Below are 24,605 nucleotides of genomic sequence, written 5' to 3'. Positions count from 1 at the left end.
GCTCTCTTCTACCCAAAGTTACTTCTGTCGTATACCACCCAATTGTTATTTCGGATCACGCCCCTCTAACTTTGAATATAACATGGTCTGAGGGCCCCCGTTTTTCTTCTCCCTGGAGGTTTAATCCATTGCTTTTATCCGACGATGCATTTAATGTTTCTATATCTGCTTCAATAGATGATTTCATTGCATTAAACAAAACAGATTCTACCAGTTTTTCGCTAGTATGGGAATCACTCAAAGCATATTTGCGAGGACAGATTATCTCTTATTCAGCATACGCCAGTAAAATCCGCAGGGCTAAATTACAGGAGCTCACATCTAAAATTCAGGACACAGACAGACTAAACTTAGTTAACCCGAGTCCGAGTTTACTGAAACAACGGCTTGATTTGCAGTCAAAATTCGATCTTATAGCGACAGCCGATTCTGAACGGCTCCTATTACGCGCTCATGCCAACTATTATGAACACGGCGATAAACCAAGCAGGTTATTGGCTCACCAATTAAAAAGGCAAGCAACGTCGAGACTGATTCCCAGCATTAGAGATTCTAATGGCACACTTACCACCGATCCAATCGCCATCAACACAATTTTTAAATCATACTACTCCTCTCTCTATGAGTCAGAATCTCCACTTGACACAGCAGAAATGACCTCCTTTCTTGATAATATCACTGTCCCTACTATTAATTTGGATGTGGCTAATGGCCTCGATGCTCCTTTCAGCTTGCAAGAAATTGCTGCCGCCATTGAAGCTACGCAAAGCAACAAGGCCCCTGGTCCCGATGGGTTCAGAGCTGAGTTTTTCAAAAAATTCAAAGACAAATTAGCCCCCCTTTTACTTTCAATGTACAATTAGTCCCTTGATCATGGCTCATTGCCTCCCTCTTTAATGCAGGCGTCCATTGCCCTCCTTTTGAAGAAGGACAAGGACCCTGAATCATGCACTTCTTATAGGCCCTTGTCTTTACTGAATGTAGATGTCAAAATTTTAGCCAAAGCACTAGCAATTCGTCTTGATAAGATCCTTCCTAGCATCATATCTGAGGAGCAGAATGGTTTCATCAAGGGACGCCAGCTCTTCTATAATGTTCGTACACTTCTTAATGTGATTCTCTCTAAAGATTCTTCTCCTCTCCCTGAAGTTGTTATCGCAATTGATGCTGAGAAAGCTTTCGATCATGTCGAATTTAACTATCTTTTTGCAACACTTCATAAATTCGGATTTGGACACAGGTTTATATCGTGGATTAGACTTCTTTACACTTCCCCTCAGGCCAGCATTCACACCAATGACAACTACTCCACTTATTTTACATTATCACGTGGCACGAGACAGGGCTGCCCTCTCTCCCCTTTGCTATTCGCTCTATCCGTCGAACCACTTTCAATTGCTTTAAGAACTCTTCCTCTATTTCGCGGAGTCTCTAGATCTAATGTGGAACTTAAATTGTCACTTTATGCAGACGACCTCCTTTTATATGTATCTGACCCTTTAACCAGCATCGCACCAATATTATCTCTGTTGAAGAATTATGGATCCTTCTCCGGCTATAAGGTCAATCTTCACAAGTGTGAATGCTTCCCCATAAACTCCTCTGCTTTACAACTCAAACAATCTGATATCCCCTTTAAACTCAGCCCGTCGGGCTTTAGATACTTAGGGATTAATGTGACCCGCACTCTGCCCTCTCTTTTCACCGCTAATTTTTCCTCACTGGTAACTCGAGTGAAGGCGGACTTACAGAGGTGGAACTCCCTACCATTGTCACTGATAGGAAGAATTAACACAGTGAAAATGACTGTATTGCCTAAATTTCTTTTTTTGTTCCAATGCACTCCTTTATTTCTACCAAAATCTTTTTTTAAATCACTTGACCAAATTGTTTCCAACTTTTTATGGGCCGGTAAGACACCCAGAGTGAGGTATTCGCTTCTCCAAAAATTTAAATTTAATGGGGGTCTAGCACTACCAAACTTTATGCTTTACTATTGGTCAGCGCATATTCACAAACTAATTTATTGGCTTCAGTCTCCTGAGTTATTATGGTGCAGATTGGAGGCTCAGTCACTCTCTTCATCCTCTGTAACGGCCCTACTCTCCTCCTCTTTACCATTGAATCCCTCTAAGTTTACAAATAGCCCTGTGGTGCTTTCCTCCCTTAAGATTTGGTCACAGTTTAGGCGCCACTTTAAATTTGCTTCTCCATCCATCTATACACCTGTTACTAAGAATCATCTGTTCCCTCCATCACTAATAGACACCACTTTTATGATTTGGTACAACCGGGGCATTAAGCACTTCAGGGATCTATATAAGGATGGTATCTTTTCCACATTTTCAGATCTGAGGTCAAAGTTCAATTTGCCTGCCTCCCATTTGTTTCGCTACTTCCAGCTTCGACACTGCGCCTCTGCTCTGTTTCCATGCTTCCCTTCCCTTCCTGCGAACCAACCGTGGGATGATCTTCTAACTATGAAACTCAGTCAAAAGTCTCTGATATCTAAGATATATGCACTGTGTATGACATTTGATGATCATTCTGTAGATAAAGCTCGGGAGGGTTGGGGACGAGAGTTGGGCCTTGACTTCACAGGGGAGCTGTGGGATAAAGCTATCCGTAGCATACGATCTAGCACGCCTTGCGCTAGACTTGAACTTATTCAATTTAAGGTGCTGCATAGAGCCCACCTATCAAAATCCTGATTATCGGAAATATATCCGAATGTTGCAGACCTATGCGACAGATGCCAGGGTTCTCCCTGCAATTTAAGTCATATGTTTTTTCCTGTCCTAGGTTACAGAAATTTTGGAGTGATTATTCTGTGATCATGTCTAAAGTTCTGGGTAAAAAAGTTGTTATGGCCCCTCTCTTAGCAATATTTGGACTCACTGTTGACTCCTCACATATCAGCCCCACACAGTCAGAAGTATTGGCTTTCACATCCCTTTTAGCAAGACGTCGTATCTTACTTCTATGGAAATCCCCCAAGTCCCCGTCTATTTCTATTTGGCTTAGTGATGTTATGTTTTTTCTTAAATTGGAGAAGGTGAGATACTCTGTAAAAGGCAACGCAGCTAAATTCGTTCGCAAATGGCAATCCTTCATAGACCACTTTACCGCGTTGAAGACTCTACCCACCGACTGACCCCCCCCTCCCTTAATTTTCTTTTCATCTCCTTAATTTGTTTTTTTTATGTTTTATTTATTTCCAGTTAATGGGATATCAGTTATGGGCATCTACATTCACCACTGCATTTGTTTTTTGTATGCACTTTTGCTCATACATTACTTTCCTCCTTTGATCATTTCTTGCTCATCTGTTTATTTATTATTTAACGCTACAGAGACTCTGTTCCTTAGTTAGGTTTTGTGTGTTTAAAAAAAAACACACAAAACCTAACTGTTGAAACTGTTGTTTCCTATAAAAAGATCAATAAAAAAAAAAAAAAAAAAGTTTTGAAATTGTAACTTTACAAAACTGTGATAAAACACTCTTATGGTTCTGCATTTCATTGATCTGAATATAAAATATAAAAAAAATAACATCTACTTTGACTATGTGAAAGTATAACTTGAAAGCCGAAACATTCACATATCATCATCATTATCATCAGTTTATTGGTTTCCCTTGAAGGGCAATTTGGTTGCATAAGTTTAACGACATAGAACAAACACATTAATAAATGTACAAAAGTACAAAAGTGAGCAGCAAGATGGGGATAAAGTGCACAACAGTCAGTAAACAATGCAAGGCTCCGATAAAAAGCAGCAGCAATAACCAGCAAAAAGCCACAATAACAACATTACATAGATAAATACAAGACAATGTAATTGGAATCGGAAGATCACCTTCTCCTCTCTGTGGCATTTAGATCTCTAATGGCACAAATGATTATTATGGTTATTCATTATTGTTATTATTATTTACATTATTATTATTATTTACATAAATTACATATAAATAAAGTTCCATATAAATAAAATTGGTGACGAGATCAGATGAATCTGGAATAGCAAGTTAATCAATAACCATCTTATTATTAAAAACAAACGAAAGAATAGCGTTCTTATCTATAGAGAAATACATAGGCTACATGTCATGGTATCGAATCCAGAGTTTGGAGATACTTTAGATAAGGTCCGCCTTGTTGTCTAATAATCTCAAAGTTCTTCGTTGACGTGGAAGTGTATTTAGCACGGTTTCAGATCATTTCTAATCATTTTTGACGACTTTTGGGGTTTGTTTTCATCATCATGCTATTAGGCGTAGGACACCATGTTGCCGCCATATTGCCGTTGTGTTTACTAGTAACGCTCATCCTATTGGTGCAGCGGGATCACGTGGCGACCGCACCTTTGATCACGAACGAAAATGTTACTACGCTAAGAAGAAACTAGTACCGTTTTGCGGTACCTTACGGCCTAGTTGGAAAGAATGTATTTGAAAGCACTTAATGGGTTTTTCCACAACACCAGCTTTACCTCATACATGTCTATGAAATTCATTAAGATTTGCTGACTTTTTCTTTTTCTTAATCATCTTTACTTTTGAACAGAAACGTCTGAACTTGAGAAACCATGGAGGACTGTAGTCTGGGAACCTGAGTAAGAAAGATAAAGACTCCCTCCTCCCTCCTTTTGCCAAATACTTTTTACTTTTAGAATGTACAATTTAAAATTTTTACAGTTTAAATAGTTGTAAGACTGTGTAAGGAGTAACAGCTGTTTTTTTTTTATCTTTATACAGGAAGAGGGCGGAGCTGATGGAGAGCATCAAATCCTTCAAACCAACCGTCAGCTCCGTGTCTCAGGCCCGGGTTTTACTCATTGGACCAGTTGGAGCTGGAAAGTCCAGCTTTTTTAACTCCGTCAACTCTGTATTCAGAGGCCACGTCACCAACCGGGCCATATCTGGGTACTCCACCTCCAGCCTGACAACACAGGTATGAGTTGCTACTGCAATGCACTCCTCATCGGGATTCCTGGCAAGAGCCTTCAAAAGCTCCAGCTTATTCAAAACAGCGCTGCCAGGATCCTGATGAGGGTGCGAAAACATGAACACATCACACCCATCCTCCGTTCCCTCCACTGGCTTCCCATCCATCACCGAATTGAATATAAAATCTCCCTGCTCACCTACCACTGTGTTCATGGAAATGCACCCGCCTACCTGAAGGACCTCATCTCACCCCAAATCTCCCAAAGAACCCTCCGCTCAGGTGACAAACACTACCTCCACCCCCCCAGAACAAAGCTCAAAAAAATGGGAGATCGGTCATTCCAGGCAGTTGCCCCAAGGCTCTGGAACGCCCTGCCTGACCACCTGAGGACCCCCCAGACCACAGACTGTTTTAAAAGAAACTTAAAAACTTTATTTTTTTTTAAGAAAGCCTATCCCTGATGTCTTGGTCTTTTAGAATGTCCTTGTGCTTTTTTTGCTAATTTAGCTTTTTTTATTTTATTTTATTTTTTTATTTTTATTTCTCTTTTATTTTTATTTTCTATTTTTCTTTTTTTCGAATCTTTATTGTAAGCGCTTTGAGACTTGTTCTTCAGGTGAAAATGCGCTCTATAAATACAATTTATTATTATTATGAGTTGTCAGGCCCAAATTTCAACATAAGAATATCATCCCATTATCACTGAATTTGTTTTCTCCTCCTCCACTTTGTGCCCAACAGTTTCGCAGCTACTCTGTGAAGGCCGGACGAGGAGGAAATCCTCTGCCAGTCATCTTGTGTGACACCATGGGACTGGAGGAGAGTAAAGGGGCGGGGCTTCACATAGATGACGTCAGTAATATCCTCAAAGGTCATCTGCCTGATTATTACCAGGTACTTGATTCCATTCTGGTGGGTTTTGGCTGGAACAAGGACGTGGATGTGCTTAACTGAAACTGTTGCTCTCTTTCTCCTCAAACACGGACTCAGTTCAACCCGTCTGATCCTCTGCATTCGGAGGTTCACGGCTATCGCAAGTCTCCAGATCACAAAGACAAGATTCACTGTGTGGTTTACGTTATCGATGCCAGCAAGATCTCCATCATGACCCCACAGCTGGAGGAGAAGGTGGACGCCATCCGCAAGAAGATCAACTTGATGGGTCGGTAGAATTTGCTCCTGCCTCATATGTTATTATTATCATACACCATTTCCCATTTTTAAGAACGGTTGGGCCAGGCCCAGCCTAAGTGTGTTTGTTTATTTTATTGTTTGTCTACTGCATCCAGTTTGCTGGATCTTGATGAAATGTTCTTCCACAACAGAAAACAAAGCCCTCTCTCAGTTCCCAGTCGAATGACCAGAGCGCACATGTGAAGTTAGTTTCACACTGGTGCGTCTCTGTGTGGGAAACATCTGAAGAGCTTGTGGTGATGGTTTAGTGGGGAGAAGTTATTCCAGGGTCATACTTTCTTCTCTATTTCTCTCATTCTCTCCTACTTACCCCTACACACACACACACACACACACACACACACACACACACACACACACACACACACACACACACACACACACACACACACACACACACACACACACACACACACACACACACACACACACACACACACACACACACACACACACACACACACACACTCCTATCTTGGCCATAAAGCCTCTGAACACTTTCACCCCCAGTTTTGAAAAGCGTGCGTCCGCTGTCTCTCTTTGAAGTCTTGTGTGACGTGACGTTCGCCATTTTCCTTTTGGTCAACATAATGTGACGTTGTCCAACATTTTTCTTTTGGTCCATGTTACGTAACGTTGTCCTGACACACACACATACTGATACACACACACACATATACACTGACACCCCCACACACATACGTAGATGATCTGAAATTTGTGTTTAATGTTTAGTTTGTTATTGTTTATGTGTAGTTTAGGCATTGGGCAGTGTTTAAGCAATACTGGTGTAAATGAATTCTGATTAATTTCAATGAGAGAAGTTGTTTGTGTTTATTTTACTTATATTTGTCACAGCTGCTGGTTGCAGAGGTCTGTGACTCCTTCCTTCACTGTTGTTCTGTAACGCCACCCCTGGCAACCGGCTGTTACGTATGGAATAACAGCTACTTTGAGACGGATTTTGCTGTTTAGTTATTATTTTCCTGATAAAGTTAGGTGGTGCCCCGTTTTGATTGATTCATATTGATAATTCATTTCGATAAGTCATCTTCTTTATTAATTATTAATAACCATCGTAAGACAATTATTAATAACTCTCTAATAACTGAACCAGCACCCCCTTTGTGGCACAACAGAAGGCTATTAAAATAATGTAATTAGGAATATTAAATATTAAATCCAAATGTTATTTTTGCTTCAAGGGATTCCTCAGCTGGCGTTGCTCTCTAAAGTAGATGAAGCCTGCCCTTTGGTGAAGGAGGATTTAAGAAACATCTACAAAAGTGGCTACATCAAAGATCTGGTGAGGATGACTGGAGCTTCTCTTTTTTTTTATTATTATTTTTTTATCCCCGATTTTACCCATTTTATCACCCAGTGCTCATACCTAAGTAACAGTCCTGGGGCCTCATCTATAAAGCTTGCTTGCGCAGAAAAAGCGCCTGAAAGTTGCGGAAGCCACCTTCTACACAAAGCCTCGGATCTAAAAAGAAAAAACTAACCGAAAAATCTGCGTATCTTTACGGCAACCCGGACCCTCCCGTAAGAATTTACTTAAGACACGGGGAACTGGCGACGCAGGCTGTGAGGTGGTGAAATGAAGCCAGATTCATGTCATACTCTCTTAATAATGTCATCACATATCACAACATCAGACTTATAATAAAATAGTGCTGATAACGGAGCAGGCAGCGGGGGGCGGGGGGGGGGGGGGGGGGGGGCGGATGGCTGCCGCTCCGAGCCCACTACTCCACGCCGAAGAGGAAAAAAGAAAGTGTTCTGATTAAAATAAGGAAAGTTGGACTATATAACAATTGCGTTCATAAGGGTAAGTTTTAAAAAAAATAAAAATTAAAGAAATAGTCTCTTCTCCCCGTGTGTGTCTGCCTGTCATGCACGGGTACGTGCGCTCATGTTGTTTACTTTTAAAGGCTGAATTATGCTTCTGCGTCAAAATGACGCCGTGCCTACGGCGTCTGGTTTGGATCGACGCAGAGGACACGCCGTCACATGCGCCGTCACTGACGTGCACCTCCTGAAAATTGTAACTACGCGTCGAGGAGACGCCGTCCACACGCAGACCGAGAGGGCTGTGATTGGTTCGTTTGAAAGCGAAGCATTTCCGGTTTCCGGTTTGAATCAGTAGTGAACTTCCAGGGCTCTTTTCTTCGTTTATATGTGATTTTTTTTGTTTTTGTTTTTTGCACAATAGTTGTCCTTATCTCTTTGATTTACTGTGACCGGAAAAAGTTGGATAAACCATTCAGAAAAAGATCGCTAACTAGTGGTCGCGGGGGGTACTGCACCGCGACCAAATGAAGAGACGGAGAAGTCTGAACGGTTCGTGACGGCGTCACGGCTGCGGCGTGTGCTCTGCGTGTGTGTGACGCAGAAGCATACTGACACCTTAAGCCGGAATTATGGTTCTGCGTCACACCAACGCAGAGCCTACGCCGTAGGGTCCGGCGTAGGTTGCGCGTCGCCGCGTACCCTACGCCGTAGGCTCTGCGTTGGTATAACGCGGAACCATAAAACAGCCTAGAGCAGCTCTGAGGGGAGACGGGAGGGAGGAGGGGGAGCGGGGGCTGCGGGGCCGCCGTCCCGAGTGTCTTGATGATTTGCTGAGCCTACCGTTAGTTTTTAAACTGTAAAAAGTGGGGGGGACAAATACATCATTTTGAAAAGTGGGGGGGACATGTTCCCCCTGCCCCCAGTGGAAATTGCGTCGTGCGATCGTGGCACTAACGGGCAGCAACGACGTGCTGCCACTCACTCGCTTTATTTTATACTATTTATATACTTTTCCTACTTTTACTGTGACCACCAAATAATCTCGTTTCACTGTCCTCTCTCCACATCATCCACAACTTCTAGATCTCAGATCTCAGTGAAATTCAGTGGCACGGTGGCTCGACACGTTCATTCATTCTGACGCATTCATCCGGATTCATCCCTAACAGGCTGCAGGAAGCCACTGCGCATGCTCAGTAGGCTCATCCATATGGATTTATGGGCGTGTTGAGGGCGGGATATGGGGCGGAGTCAGCTGCGCAGCTTTCCAGGTGGACTGTGATTCATAAAGGGAACATTGCGTGGAAGTCTGCGTGCACGCGGTTTTATAGATCCGGATTTTTTTTTGCGCCCGCCATTTTCGGCTTTTGGGCGTACGTGCACTTTTAGTATGAATCCTACGCACTCCATTTTAAATGAGGCCCCTGGGCATTGCTCCCTCTACCAACCCGGGGAGGGCCCTACACTGAGCTCAGGTCTCCTTAACCTGAGGAGTGAGCAGGCCGCTTCTTTTCACCAGGCAGGGTGAGGATCCTCCCCACCCCACCTGGCGTCCCGGCTGGCCAGAGGGGGCATGTATAGCCCAGGACTGTGTGCATGTTTTTGGGCTGTGGGTGCTGAAGTGCGTGTTAGTTCCCCCATGACTTCAGTGCCCACACCCTGGGTGGGGTTGGCGAAAGGGCATTTCTGTGTGGAGTTTGCATGTTCTCCCCGTGTTCCCTTGGTAGCTAATGTGAGCTACCCTCACAAAAACATGACTGGAGCTTCTCAAGTAAAATACGTGCAGTCTCAGCTCTGATAACCCTTATTTAAATCTTATTGCATTGTGATCCAGATGCAGGAGGTCAGTACCCGGCTCGGCATGCCGATGTCCTACGTTGTACCAGTGAAGAACTACAGCGAAGAGTTGGAGCTGGACATGAACTGCGACATCCTGCTGCTCAGCGCCATCACACAGATGCTTCAATCTGTTGATAACTACTTTGATGAGTTTCAAGAGTAGGGGATCTGTGATAACGATAATCACAGAGAAGCAGTTTCAGGAGAAACACATTGAATATCACATGTCAACTTCTCAGTATGTTCATGTTCCAACATTGCATATGCCTTCCTTTACCATATACGGTAATCACGTCATAAATGTAAAATTGTTAATTGTCTATATCATTACCATACTGCAGTCATCAGAACTGATCAACATTTGTTGATGACTACTTTGATGAGCTCAGTGACCGACTGACCTGTGTTCAAACTAAAGATTAGGGCATCCACGATAGTCCACTTCTCAGTATATTATCCCAAGATTACATCGTCTTTGGCCTTAAGATTATTTTACTTATTATAATTACTCTTTTGCTACTATTTTTATACTCTAAACTTATTCAAACTTATTAGCGGTTTAGCGTTTTGTTGACCATGTTCCACCCTGTTCACCTGATCCAGCACCGTCACCTTGTTCTTCTCAAGCTCTGTTTCCAGACTAAAGGCAAACTCCCTGTTACATTGATCTCGAAAGAAACTTTCCACAAAATAAGGGATGTGTGGAATCAAGGGCTCATTCCAGCCCTGAAACGGCCAACATCGGGGGCCCTTTGGCTCACTTGGTAGAGCAAGCTTCCCTGGTAGTGGGGTGACCTGTGGCCTTTTTTTTCCATGTCTTTTCTCTCTTGCTCTCTCCCAGAATCTCCTAACTACTTTCATGGAAGACTACTGGAGCTACAAAATCTGTATTTATCATACACCTGTGTAACAATGGTTGATTTGATAGATTAATTATTACCCCCAAATTATCGTTGCTAAACCTAATATACAACAGTTTTTCTCAGGCGGAACTTTAGTTTTTGATTTTGTGTTTCTGTACAATCTATTTGGGTGTCGGCAAGACCCCTATAGAAGGCTCTGTCCCGCCTAAACTTTCCTTCTTTTTACTGTGATGTCTTCGGGTAAAGTGAGCTTTTATTTTGTACTTTTAATTGGGTATTTCCCTTGTATATTTCTTGTGTTTATGTTCATACTACATTATTGTAACTCCTTCTTTTTCTGTGATGTGTTCAGGGAAAGGGAACAGAAATAAAAATGGATAATTCAACGGCTTGAGTCCAGTCATATATAATACACAACGCAGAAGCTAATTGCACCTGTTTTACTATTCAGGGTCAGGACTCTTTTGGGCCATATATCATTAAAACTTCAGGAAAACAGCATACCGTCTGCTTTAAAGGTATTGTGACATCATTTTTAACATGCTTTTAACACTATTAAAAGTCTTGGCCAACATCCCTCAAATGTGTCTAAAAGAGTGTAACAAGAAAAACTTCACTCTAGTACTCTATTCCTGGCTTTTTATTACAGTGTTTTTTTGCGCCGTGAAAAACGCTTCCTTTTTCCCCTTTCCTGTCAATCATTGCTCCGCTCCTCCTCCAAACCTCCTCCTCCTCCAGCCATACGCTCACAGCGGCGTCGGAGAGTTAAGCCGGGAGCGACAAGCGAAGCATGCACGGAAAAGCAGCAGGGCGAACCACAGCAAACAATCATAAAAATAAAGGCATGCAAGCAGCACTGTCCCCTTATCTTAAGTCCAGTCAGTGGCCGCGGGTCTTCTTAGCAGTTTTCCTCCGGTGATTAGAACAAAAGAGGCTCTAAACAGCTCCGTGTTAAGCCTGATTTATGGTTCCGCGTTAAATCGACGCAGAGCCTATGCCGTAGGGTTCAGCGTACGTTGCGCGTCGCCGCGTAACCCTACGCCGTAGGTTCTACGTCGGTGTAACGCGGAACCATAAATCAGCCTTTATGGTGCGCTGGAGAGGAGAGGAGGCAGGGAGCTGGGTGGAGGGGGCGGTGATTTAGCGGGCCGTTACGTAACGGCCCGCCACCAAACCACATGCGCCGTTTTTGCATAGTTATGCGGAAAATCCCAGAAAGCACACAATACACTGAATGTTAAAAGTTCTTTGTTTTTTGGGTGTAATTGATGTCAAGACACCCAACAAAACACAAAAAATCAAGAAAAATGTGTTTTTCATGTCACAATCCCTTTAATTAAAAGGTTTTTGCATCCTTGTATTTTACTGTTTATACCTTTTAGATAAAACGCAGGAAAAACCTTTGTATGTGTCATTGTTGCCACTGGCGGATGAACTGTTGCATGTAATGTTCACTCAATGTCTACTTTATTAAAATGACCATAAATACAGTAGCCAGTGAGTGTACGCTTGGTCTGTCCTTCAGTTTTTCAACAACAATCTGACCAAAAAGAACATGGGTTTTTCTGGCCATTTTTATGCAGTATTCCTTTTTTTGCCCTTCTTTTTTTTTTTTTACATATTTTCTGTCAGGGTTTGACACTTCCCTCCCCCAGTCTGAGTTTCTGTTTTGCCCCGCCTGTGTCCCATCTGCCCTGATTGTCTGCACCTGTGTCTCGTCATGTCTCGTTATCCCCTCAGTATATCTGGTCTTGTCATTCCCTGTCAGACCGTACTGTTCTTGCCTCCATGTGCTCCTGGTTTTTGATCCCTGTTAGTTTTTGATCCTGCTCTGCAGCGTTTTGTTTTTACCTTTTGTTGGAATAAATCCTTTTTGTTTTTGAGAACTCCTGCCTCCCTCTCTCTCCTGCATCTGGGTCCTCACCTCTCCAGCCTGACATTTTCTGCTTATCTTTTTGATATTTATGGCACTGAAGATTGAACTGAACTAAAAGCTAAATAAAATGAAACTTTATTTATATAGCGTTATCATACCCAGTAGTGCTAAATGCTTTACATAATAAAATCAACACCAACACACAAAAACTGACACTCATGGGTTTTAAATAAATGTAAATAATATTCCTTTTTCAACAAGATAGGGCATGTCTGAGATGAAGGTTTGATGCTCATTTACCAGAAGAAAATAGCGCTCAGTTCAACTCAATTCAGTTCAATAATAATTTCCCGATCCTCAAAGGAAAAAGAAAATTCAAGCAAACACGAGGTGAGAAACTGTCTGATGGTAAGACTAGAGACACGTATTGACAGCCACATGTGCAGGTATACACCCATCAATCCATAGATCCATCCATCTTACCCTTATCCGGGTCCAGCCACTGCAAGCACACCTTCACTTCTGTTCACATGTTTCATCTGAAATCAAGAGAGACGTTGGACTCCAGAACTCCTGGAAATACATGTCCTATAGGCATTAAACCAGGACATGATACTCCAGGTACTCCTGGACACTCCTGCCAACAGTGCTACAAACTCATCCATCTCCACTCTGTGGGTCCTCAGACTCCTAATAATGATCGAGGGGTAAATAAAAAAATCGTTTCTTTCCCTCTCTTGACCTCTGCATTTTAGTTGGTGTGTGAATAGCAAATTTTGCTTATTCCACATCTGAATAAACTTTAATTGTCATGGATCTTTAACATGAAAAATATCCAAAAGTACCATCATTATCAAAAGAAATCCTCCAGGAAGATCAGCATCTAACCTTTTTTTTTAAATCTCATTTTTAACAGGTAAAATCCCAGTACAGAATCTAAAAAAGATACAGTATGAAGACATAACTTGCCAGATTAACGGAAACAAACTGCCACTTGAGTGATACTACTCGAAGATGAATTATTATAAACGTGCTCTCCACACTGGAACACCTCCACCACTCCCGTTGTCAGAAAAAAGCCCAAAATATAATAAAAGACAGTTCACACCCTGGAAACTCACTGTTTGAACTGCTGCCATCTGGGAAACAATACAAACTCATGAAAACAAGGAAAAACAGACTCAAACACAGCTTTTATCCAACAGCAATAACCACTCTCAACAAAAAGAGAAGCTAATGTGCAATAACAAAAAATGATTGCATGTTGATGAAAGTTCTTGTAATGTCCGTGTGTTGATGTATGTGTGGAGGGGTGAATGTGTCTATAAATATATATATTTAGTTTATTTTATTTGTTTTTATTTCATTTTATTGATTTATTTTTCAGTTATTTTATTTTTATATGATGCGCTGACTGGAGAGCACTTTTAATTTAGTTATACCCGGTGATAATGACAATAAAGATATCTATTCAGTTTCGTGACAACTAAATCTCTGCAGCAGCAATGAGTGTCCAGAGGGTGGAGCTAGTGGGCAAATAAAAAAGATTCAATCATAGGTACTGAGTGTGCAAAGATTTCATCTCACCCGTGCTTCATCCTCACCAGTCTCACAGACTCGGAAACAGAGATGGTCAACACAGCCCTCATGCTTTCAAACACAGTTACATGTGGCTTTCTTCCAGTATTGCAGCAGCCCGCCCTCTTCGTCTCAGATACCTGCAATCCAAGAAGCCATGAAGCTCTGCTTCAACAGCAGCAGGATGACCATAGGAGGGGGGGCTGCAGGCATGTAGAAGCAGCAGTGAGATGACCAGAGAAGGGGACTGTAGGCCAGCGGAGAGGAGAAGAGAAGAAGGGTGAGAGGCACCGCCCAGTGGATCATGTCGGTGCCCCCCTGCAGTAGAGGCCTATAGCAGCATATCTACCACGAAGGTATGTTTGAGACTAACTATTATAGTCTTGTTCTATAGCTGCAGCTATGACTGCTGACTCTAACACACTAGAGTTTACACTAACTAAAAATCTAATCTAATCAAATCAAACTTTATTTATAGAGCACCTTTCATGCATAGAATGCTGCCCAAAGTGCTTTACATAAAAACAATACACAATCATAAAACTTATTAATGCCCTGCCCCCCCACCCCCCCTTCCCACACACACACAAACAGACACAAGCACACCACAATTCACCCAAGTTGAACACACAGACACATACGCAGACAAACGCATCTTATAAATATGGGTGCAGACATGGCTGAGCACTGAGGATCCAGGTGAGGAAACGGTATCAGGGAGCCGTCTACGCCAGGAGGTCTCATAGCCCGCAGCTACAAGGGGAGCCCTCACAGAGACCCGGCCTGGACGGATAGAGGAGTCCACACCACAGCGGTGAAGCCATGGTGCAGAGCTCCACAACCATCCAGGCCAGAACCACCCCCAGGACGACCCCCAGGACGACACCCCTGCAGGCCAGAGTCACTCCCAGCATGGAGGCTCCCCATGAGGAAACACTGGAGATAAAAGCTCAAAGAAAGCAGAATAAGATAGGCTATGAAGTTGAAATACACACTAAAAGAGGTTAAAAGTATAACATAACATAAAATCCTAAAAGTAGGTCTAGAAAGCAAGACATTAGAAACTAAGAGAATAAGACAATAGAATAATGTATAAAATAGACCATAAATAACGACTAAAACATTTAAATATAACATTGATATGAAACAATTACGGTAGATAATAAAACAGGATAAACTAAAGATTAATATAAAACAGAGTAGTAAGATCAAATAAAAATAGGGGTGAGCATAGAAAATGATAAAGCCTGATTAAAGAGATGGGTCTTGAGCCTCTTTTTAAAAACATCAACATCAACTTAAGATGGTAAAAACCTATCTTTGTTATGTTTTTGATATGTGGAAGTGAGCTCAGAGTCAAAAATCACGCCCAGATTTTTAACTGATTTTGAGGGTTTAAAATCCTGTAACTTTGGTAAAAGTTTCACTCTCTGGCCTTCAGGACCAATGACTAAGACCTCTGTTTTGCCCTGGTTGAGCTGTAGGAAGTTTGCTGCCATCCATGACTTAATATCTAAAATACAGTTAAAAAGGGCATCAATTGGCCCAGTGTCATCAGGAGACACGGCGATGTACAGTTGCGTATCGTCAGCGTAACTATGGAAGCTGATGCCGTGTCTCCTGATGACGTCCCCAAGGGGCAGCATGTACAGATTAAAAAGAGTTGGACCTAAAATTGACCCTTGGGGAACCCCACACCTTATCTTATAGGTTCCTGAGGAACATGTATCCATATTTACAAAGAAACTTCAGTGGACGTGAACCAGTTAAGAGCAGTATCTATTTAATAAAATGTGATGGTCTACTGTATCGAAGGCGGCGGTTAGATCCAGCAGAACCACGACTGCAAGTTTTTGGTTATCTAAATTACACCTGATGTCATTTAAAATCTTTAAAAGTGCTGTCTCTGTACTGTGGTTCATCCTAAAACCGGACTGATGAGCCTCTAAAATGTGTGTTGAGTTTAAAAATTAATTTACTTGATTAAAAACAAGTTTTTCTAAAATGTTACTTAAAAACGGTAAGTTTGATACAGGCCGGTAGTTATAGGAGGCGGGGAAGACACCCGTCTGATGAGAGCAATTGACCAAATACAGCAGCTGTTCCTCAAAGAATCCATAGAGTGTTTTAAAAAACGGTGTGGGAATGGGGTCTAAGAGGCAGGTTGTGGGCTTTACCTGGGAGAAAACTCAACCAAGTGTCCCCGTATCAACCATGGCAAAACTCTCCAGTGTTTCCTCAGATAAAAGCACTGATCCAGGTGTGTTTGCTTGTTCCCACTCCTGTAAAAGTCGCCCAAAACGCCTATCCAAGGCATACCCAAAGTAAACTGAAAGCTATTCTTGAACCGTTTGAAGAACATAAACTTATGATAAAGAAAGTTTTGTGTGAAAAAACAAAAACAAAAATAAAAATGAATAAAAAGCCTCAGTCTGTGATTGTATCACAGTGTCACTGCTCAAACAGAAAGCAACATATCTTACTTATGTCTTTATTTATTTTTACCATGAAAGTTGTTATTTATCTCTACATCATCTATCTATTAATCTGTTAACAATTCCATCCCTCTTTGCATGGCCGATTTTGTTCGTTCTTTCACATTTTTAGACATTTGTCCTGGTGAAAGCTGCGACGGTTACTTTTCAAGCGTAGATACATTTTTTTTACGAATAACTTTCTTAAGGTGCAGACAGTGGGGTTTTGGTTGTTGCTTTATAGACGAAGTTTTTCTGTTGATGCCTACTTTTTTAGATTTTGCTGAGATTACCAGTTAACACTTTCTCTTTACTAATTTGCTGTTGTGGTTGGGTGGGTTGAGTCAAAGTGCGTGCCAGCCATTGGTGCACGATCAGTTTCATTTCTGCTCATAGTGAAGTCTACATCGAAAGTCAACTCAGTTACATCTCTGCTCTCGTCCAACACATGCCAGGTAAAAGACTGAGGTAAGACTAAAATTGTTAAGTCTCAGGGACAAACTTATATATAAGTATATATGTATATATATATATATATATATATATATATATATATATATATGTATTGTATATATATATCCGCTTCTCTTCTTGCCTTGGTGCAGACCTAGACCGATTTACCCGATTTCAGGGTAAATCTGGACTCTTCAGACCACACATGACCTTCTTCTATAGCTCCACAATCCTGTCTTTATACTCCTTATTGAAGTATTTTTTTATTCTGTCCAAATTGCCTCACTGATAAGTGGTTTTCTTCATGCTACACAGTTGTTTAGTCCCAATCCCAATCCCCCTTTGCGTTTTGCATGTGCTCTTGCATTCATTATTTAATTTAGCCATGAGTTCTGCTGTTGTTTCACCATTTGATTTCACAAAATAGTTAAACTTCACAATAATCTGTGCGCAGGGGTGAAAGTAAGCCGGATCGGTCCGGAACGGGGATCCGGAAAGAAATATAGATCCGGATCGCACAGGAACATGTTGGGAGTGGAAGGAGAGAAAAGAGTGGAGAGGACAGATGACCCAACTGTGTTATTGTTCCCATCTTACGGATGCTCACAACATGAGCAGAAACTAATCAAATGTTAACTAGAAGACAAACGTTTCCCTTTATCTAACGCTGCCTGTTTGTCCTTCAGACGAGCAAACTGCACTACAGCGGCGTAACGTTATATATATATATACACACCGCTGTACGTTAACAGCAGCCCACACAGCACAGGAATATACAGTAAACAGAACCGTCATCAAAATGCAGAGAAAGATTTAGGACATATTTAAGAGAAAAGGGAGTCCAACTCTGAAGTTAGAGATGAAGAAAAGAGGGAGGAAGCAGCAGCAGAACCAAAAAGAGGGGTAGGCTAAATGACTTGTTTATTAAGGGCCAACTAACTAAATAATGTTAAGCCTAAAAATGTTAAACTTTACTGTCTCAGAACACACACATAACTATACACTGGAAATTATTATTATTTTTATTTATTTAGAGGGGACAATGCATATTGATGGCCAACACATACAGCAGTGTAAATACACCAGATTTAGCATGAACCTTTTAATTTATGTAGGCCAGGGTTCTCAAACTCGCGGCCCGCAGGATGGTTTCTTGTGGCCCCCCACCTTAATATGAAAGGTAATGTTAGTGTGGCCCGCAAGTTTTATATTGTAGTAACCCCGCTGTTAGCGGCTGTGTGGGACAATGTTATGATGTTCTGGTTTCCTACTGTGTGCTTGTCCAGTGAACGGGGAAGGGGGTGTGTGTGTTTGTGTACGCGTGAGAACAAGTGAGAGAGAGATAAAAAAGGTGTGAAAAAAGAGAAGCTTTGGATGTATGAAGGGCAGGAGTGTCGGAAAACGGAGGCGGCGATTAAAATAATGTATATACGAGATTTTTTTTGTACACCAAAAAAGAACGAGTGAGAGAGAGAGCAGGAAGCAGCCCCTCTTCTAGGAACCTGCACCAAAGCAAACAGTCACAACGGAAAAAACATTCGTGCCAGCAACTCAGCAAACAGGAAGTGGAGCTGCAGCTGCCCTCTGAACGCCTCTATCCTCTGTGTTCATTTACTCCAATAAATGAATAAAGCCCACAAAGAACAGTCATTACTGTATTTTGTTAGTTTTATTTTTATCTCATTTATTTATTAGGGCCCGAGCACTGAAGAAATGTTTTTGTTTTTCTTGTTTTTCTTCCGACGAAATGAGGGCCTTCTTGCCCCCCTAAACGTTCCCCAAAAGTCACCAAATTTTGCACATCCTTCAGATTTGTTCACAATATCCGTTCTGCAATTACTTACATGAAAATAAATGTTTTGCGGTAAATTATGTTCTGTGTCTTACTACATAATAGTCATTTTAAAATTGCAAAACTGAGTACAATTTAGTAAACCATGCGCACAGATTTTTATTAGCTTTATTTTGTTTTACCTACTGGCACTTGCCAGTCTCCGTGGATTTGAGGGCTGCATATTATTAATCTTAAGAGCACAGAGTTCTGTTCTGTAAAACTGCTGTACTCTGTGGAGACTCTGTGTCACTCCTGCATTGACAGTTGAGATGTACGTTTGGACCCTTCAAATAACTGGCAAAATCAATGGTGCTGAAACCTCATGTGAATGGTTCTGACCGTGTCGCCTGCGTGCTGTGGTTGTGTGTCAGAGGGGCTGATCTGTGGCATTTTTAGTTTTTAGCGATTATGTTTTAACAGGGATGTTTAGGCCACAAGGGGCCATCAAGAATGCTTGGCCCCCCCCTGGGCTGGGACCCCTGCTCCACCCCTAAATTCACAACACCTGCATTCAGGAGAGATAATATATTGGGGATTTACAAGCTTCTAATAAAGTAGTTGTTTATGTAGGATGTAGTTTTAACGGTTATTTAATTGAACATGTCTTGTGTAAATAATAATTTCCTTGTGTTGCAGGTCTTACAATTGAGAAGAAATCAGAGGAAGAAAGTTGCTATACATTCGTGAACATCAACCCACCCGGCCAGATGTCCACTCCTAACCCCCAACTATCCATCAGCCAGCAAAGAATCATCTGCTCTCATCTGGGAGGTGTCAGACTGAATCTGCTCTACAAGGCCAGCGTCCACGGTTTCACTGCGGAAGACTTCCACGAGCAATGTGACAACCTGGCTCCCACCGTGTCAGTGGGTTACAATGCCTCAGGTTACGTGTTTGGAGGCTACACGAGACGACCTTTCTGCCAGTCTGGAGAGTACGTGAATGATGATCAAGCCTTCCTCTTCACTTTCAGTGGAGCAAAGCTCTGCACGTTTCCACCTTCTAATGCTGCATGTGCAGTAAAAATGGATAGTGATTCTGGTCCTTATTTTGGAGAAGCTTTGGTTCTTGTCAATGAAAGCAAACCTGTAGTGTACAGCGATCCGAGAGGAGGTTATTATCCATTCAATCCTGTGAAAATGCATGGCAACGACCTGGACCTGACTGAGTGTGAAGTCTACCAGCTGGAGGGTACGTTCCCTGTACATATAAACATATTCATTAGTCTGATATATTTAATTTGACATCTTTCCATCCCTTAAAATATAGTTTTGATTTTAATATCATAAAATGACAATGCTAAGCTTTTTGGAAGTCAAGTTCCAAAAAGTTATGTTATCTTTATTATTTTATTTTAAATTAGATAACAATACAAAAATATTGTTTTCATTATTTTTCTACTCCAACAGAGACCACTGAACTCGAGAAACCATGGAGGACTGTAATCTGGGAATCTGAGTAAGATGGATGAAGACATTCTTCTCCTCCTCAAGAACGTGCTACACAATTATCTTTCTTAACAATTTAAAGTTTTTTTTATATCTGTATACAGGAAGAGGAAGAAGCTGATGGAGAGCATTAAAGCCTACCAACCAACTACTAGTTCTGTGTCTCATGCTCAGATTTTACTTATTGGACCGGTTGGAGCCGGAAAGTCCAGCTTTTCTAACTCCGTCAAATCTGTATTCAGAGGCTACGTCACCAACCAGGCCACATCTGGCTCTTCAACCACCAGCCTGACAACACAGGTACGTGACCGCCTCCTAGATTTCAACATTAAATCATTTCCCCGTCATTACTGTCCCTCCATCCATCCACTGGTTTCTGCTCATCTCAAACTGGGTTGCAGGGGCAGAAGCCCAAGATATTCACAATTTTTTTTTTTTTTTTTATTAAGATTTTTTGGGCTCTTGTGGCCCTTTATTGAAGATGCAGACTGGAAAGGGGTAGAGAGAGAGAATGGGGACGACACGCAGCAAAGGTGCGCAGGTTGGGATTCGAACCTGCGACCGCTGCAGGAGGACTGTAGCCTCAGTATGTGAGCCGCTGCCTAACCCACTGCACCACCGAGCGGCCCTGCCTCATTTACAATTAAATATATATAAAAAAAATGCAAACATGCACAAAAGAGAAAAAAGGGAAGCCAGCACAAAAGACTACAGGAGCGAGGGACAAAAACGATAGCTATGAGATACTTATAATAAATAAAAATGGGAATGGAGAAGAGAGGAAGGGAAAAGGAGAGGAGAAGAAGGGTGAGAGGCACCGCCCAGCGGATCATGTCAGTGCCCCCCTGCAGCAGAGGCCTATAGCAGCATATCTACCGCGAAGCTATATTTGAGACTAACTATTATAGTCTTGTTCTATAGCTGCAACTATGACTACTGACTCTAACACACTAGAGTTTACACTACTTAGAGATTTACCAACACCAGCTACAGGTTTACTAAACACTAACTATAGGCTTTACTAAACAGAAAGGTTTTAAGTTTAGTTTTAACGGTGGAGGTGGTGTCAGCCTCCTTAACCCAGATTGGAAGTTGGTTCCATAGTGACGGTGCCTGATAGCAGAACGCCCGCCCCCCAAATCTACATTTGGATACTCTAGGAACTATGAGTAAACCTGCACTCTGAGAGCGGAGAGCTCTGCCAGGAACATAAGGCACTATCAGGTCTTGCAAATAATGCGCAGCTAAGCCGTTTTGGGCTTTACATGCAAGTAATACAATTTTAAATTGGATTCTGAATTTTACAGGTAGCCAGTGGAGCGACGCTAACACTGGAGAGACGTGGTCTCTCCTGCTGATTCCTGTCAATACTCGTGCTGCTGCATTTTGGATCAGCTGGAGCCTATTCAGCAAATTACTTGGACATCCTGCTAATAACACATTACAGTTATCTAGTCTAGAAGATACAAAAGCATGAACTAGTTTTTCTGCATCACTCTGCAAGAGGATTTTCCTAATTTTTGCAATATTACGGAGATGGAAAAACGCTATTTTACAAACCTGATTAACATATGGTTTAAACGACAAATCCTGATCGAAAACAACACCAAGGTTTCTCCCAGTTGCACTGGAAGCCATCGCAACACCATCTAATCCCTTCCTAAGATGCTCTGGACCAAGAATGATAACCTCTGTTTTATCTGAATTTAGAAGCAAGAAATTTCCAGACATCCAGTCCTTGATGTCCCTAAGACATGCCTGAAGTTTAACTAATGGTTCTGTTTCATCCGGCTTCATAGACAAATAGAGCTGCGTATCATCAGCATAACAATGAAAGTGTATGCCGTGATTCTGGATTATACTTCCCAATGGCTGCATGTATAAACTGAACAAGATTGGCCTTAGCACTGAGCCCTGCGGAACACCATAACAGACCCTTGACTGTTCTGAAGAAACCTCATGTACATGAACAAACTGGAACCTGTCAGATAAATATGATTTAAACCAACGTAGAGCTGTCCCTTTAATCCCAACAACATTCTCTAACCTGTCAGTAAAATGCCATGATCTACAGTGTCAAAAGCAGCACTGAGGTCCAGTAGAACCAGTATGGACACTAATCCCTTATCCTAGGCCATAAGGAGGTCATTCGTGACTCGAACCAGTGCTGTCTCTGTGCTATGATGCATCCTGAACCCTTACTGAAAGACTTCAAACAGATCATTTATATACAAATAGTCACATAACTGGCTTGAAACTGCCTTTTCCAGAATGTTAGATACAAATGGAAGGTTGGAAATTGGTCTACAATTAGCTAAGGTGTCTTGGTCAAGAGAAGGTTTTTTAAGTAAAGGTTTAATTACTGCCACTTTGAAAGCCTGTGGTACATATCCTAGGCTTAGGGATAGGTTAATTTGGTCCAGTATTGTCGTACCAATAAGATAAAAAATATTTTTGAATAGTCGAGTCGGGATGGGGTCTAACATACATGTGGTTGACTTAGCTCTATTGACGAGTGAGGTCAGCTCAGGGAGGTCTATAGATAAATAATGCAGAAGATAAAAAATAAGCAATGACCTGCAAGTTGGAGAGAGTATTATTGGGAGGGTATTATTGTGTTTTTGTTTTTCTTTAAATCTTCTGACTTTGTGTCCAATAGTTTCGCAGCTACTCTGTGTGGGCTGGACGAGGAGGAAATCTTCTGCCAATCATTCTGCGTGACACCACGGGATTGGAGGAAAGTACAGGGGCGGGGCTTGATTTAGACGACATCAGCAGCATCATTCTCAAAGATCATCGGCCTGCCAAGGTACACTGCTTGATTACATCCTGGTGGGTTTTGGGTGGAACATGGACGTAGCTGTGCTTAAATGAAACTGTTGTTCTCTTTCTCCTCAAACACGGACTCAGGCCTCTCTGTACTGGGACGATCACAAAGACAAGATTCACTGTGTGGTTTACGCCATCGATGCCTGCAAGATCTCCACCATGACTCCACAGCTGCAGAAGAAGATGGTTGCCATCCGCAAGAAGGTCAACTTGATGGGTCGGTAGAATTGACTCCTGCTTCATGTGTTATTTCCCTTTTTTAATAAAGTTATTCACATTTTAGAAAAATAAATATTCAATCCAAATGTTATTTTTGTTTCAAGGGATTCCTCAGCTGGTGTTGCTCACCAAAATAGACGAAGCCTGCCCTTTGGTGAAGGAGGATTTAAGAAACGTCTACAAAAGTGGCTACATCAAAGATCTGGTGAGGATAATAAAAGTTTCTCAAGTAAAATACTTGCAGTCTCAGTCCTGATAACCCTCGTTTTTTTATGGTGTATTGTGATCCAGATGGAGGAGGTCAGTTCTCGGCTCGGCATGCCGATGTCCTGCGTTGTACCAGTGAAGAACTACAGCGAAGAGTTGGAGCTGGACATGAACTGCGACATCCTGCTGCTCAGCGCCATCACACAGATGCTTCGATCTGTTAATACCTACTTGGATGAGTTTCAAGAGTAGGGGATTTGTGATAACACTTCCCTTAGAAACATCGCAGAGAAGCAGTTTCAGGAGAAACTCATTGAATATCACATGTCCACTTCTCAGTATGTTCATGTTCCAACATTGCATATGTCTTCCTTTACCATATAATCACGCCATAAATGTAAAATTGTTAATTGTTTAGTATTGATCACTTTTATACTACAGCATGTTGTCTTGCTTTCTGCTCACCTCAACTAGTAATGTAACTTTTTTCCTGCCAAGAAATCAAGTTAAACTTAACCCCTTTAAAGGCTAAAGACGATCACCAACTAGGACCACAATGCATCTGTGTTTCCAGGATTTCCTTCATCATGCTTCAACAAAAACGTCAAGCAAAAGTCATTTTTGTGTGTGGACAAAATTATTTTTTTGTGTTTCATAAAATAAAGTCGTTTTATGTTATATTTGAAAACATCTGCTGCTCACCTTAATTACAGTTTCTCTTACTCAAAATAAAGTGCACCTTTGTTGCTACGAAGATGCAGCTTTCTGAGCTTTATTTACTTATCTGGGTAGAGACATGATAAAACAATAACAACAATAACAATAATAATAATAATAATAATAATAAAACTGTTAGCGGCAAAAATCCTGCCCTCGCAGTGATGGATACTGTCCCCCGGATATATATATATATATATATATATATATATATATATATATATATGATTATTAATCAAGCACCAGCAACACAATAGCTTCTCACTTCATGGTCTGTTGAACTGTAAATTTGAACCATTATTTTAATGAACCACAGCCGAGGGGACCTCAC

At 41.6% G+C, this 24,605-nt stretch overlaps 2 protein-coding genes across 5 annotated transcripts in view; both read left to right on the top strand.

Moving 5' to 3' along the window:
- The window catches only part of LOC133458672 (uncharacterized), a 62,352-nt gene extending 50,723 nt beyond the window's left edge, over positions 1-11,629 (top strand). Inside the window, exons 5-10 of one of the 2 annotated variants that reach the window (XM_061738830.1) lie at positions 4,566-4,614; positions 4,757-4,952; positions 5,691-5,843; positions 5,940-6,111; positions 7,349-7,449; positions 9,772-11,629. In XM_061738830.1, the coding sequence (XP_061594814.1) occupies positions 4,566-4,614; positions 4,757-4,952; positions 5,691-5,843; positions 5,940-6,111; positions 7,349-7,449; positions 9,772-9,939 (839 nt within the window). In that variant the 3' untranslated portion in view covers positions 9,940-11,629. The remainder of the gene's footprint in view (positions 1-4,565; positions 4,615-4,756; positions 4,953-5,690; positions 5,844-5,939; positions 6,112-7,348; positions 7,450-9,771) is intronic. The other variant, XM_061738831.1, reaches the window with a different exon arrangement.
- Positions 11,630-16,995: 5,366 nt separating this feature from the next.
- Positions 16,996-24,264, top strand: LOC133457890 (interferon-induced protein 44-like). Of its 3 annotated transcripts, none has more exons than XM_061737264.1 (8): positions 16,996-17,035; positions 19,491-20,045; positions 20,264-20,312; positions 20,407-20,602; positions 22,962-23,111; positions 23,213-23,348; positions 23,455-23,555; positions 23,642-24,264. In XM_061737264.1, the coding sequence occupies exons 2-8, from the start codon at positions 19,562-19,564 to the stop codon at positions 23,807-23,809; spliced, it is 1,284 nt and encodes a 427-aa protein (XP_061593248.1). In that variant the 5' UTR covers positions 16,996-17,035; positions 19,491-19,561; the 3' UTR covers positions 23,810-24,264. The 3 variants fall into 3 exon arrangements, with proteins under 3 accessions (XP_061593248.1, XP_061593247.1, XP_061593250.1); XM_061737263.1 differs by having other exon boundaries at positions 17,011-17,022; XM_061737266.1 differs by lacking the exon at positions 16,996-17,035 and adding an exon at positions 17,770-17,923.
- The last annotated feature ends 341 nt before the right edge of the window (positions 24,265-24,605 follow it).

Source organism: Cololabis saira, chromosome 13 (genome assembly GCF_033807715.1).
Source record: "Cololabis saira isolate AMF1-May2022 chromosome 13, fColSai1.1, whole genome shotgun sequence".
Classification (NCBI taxonomy): Eukaryota; Metazoa; Chordata; class Actinopteri; order Beloniformes; family Belonidae; genus Cololabis; species Cololabis saira.
This window is presented reverse-complemented; position numbering and strand designations above follow the sequence as displayed.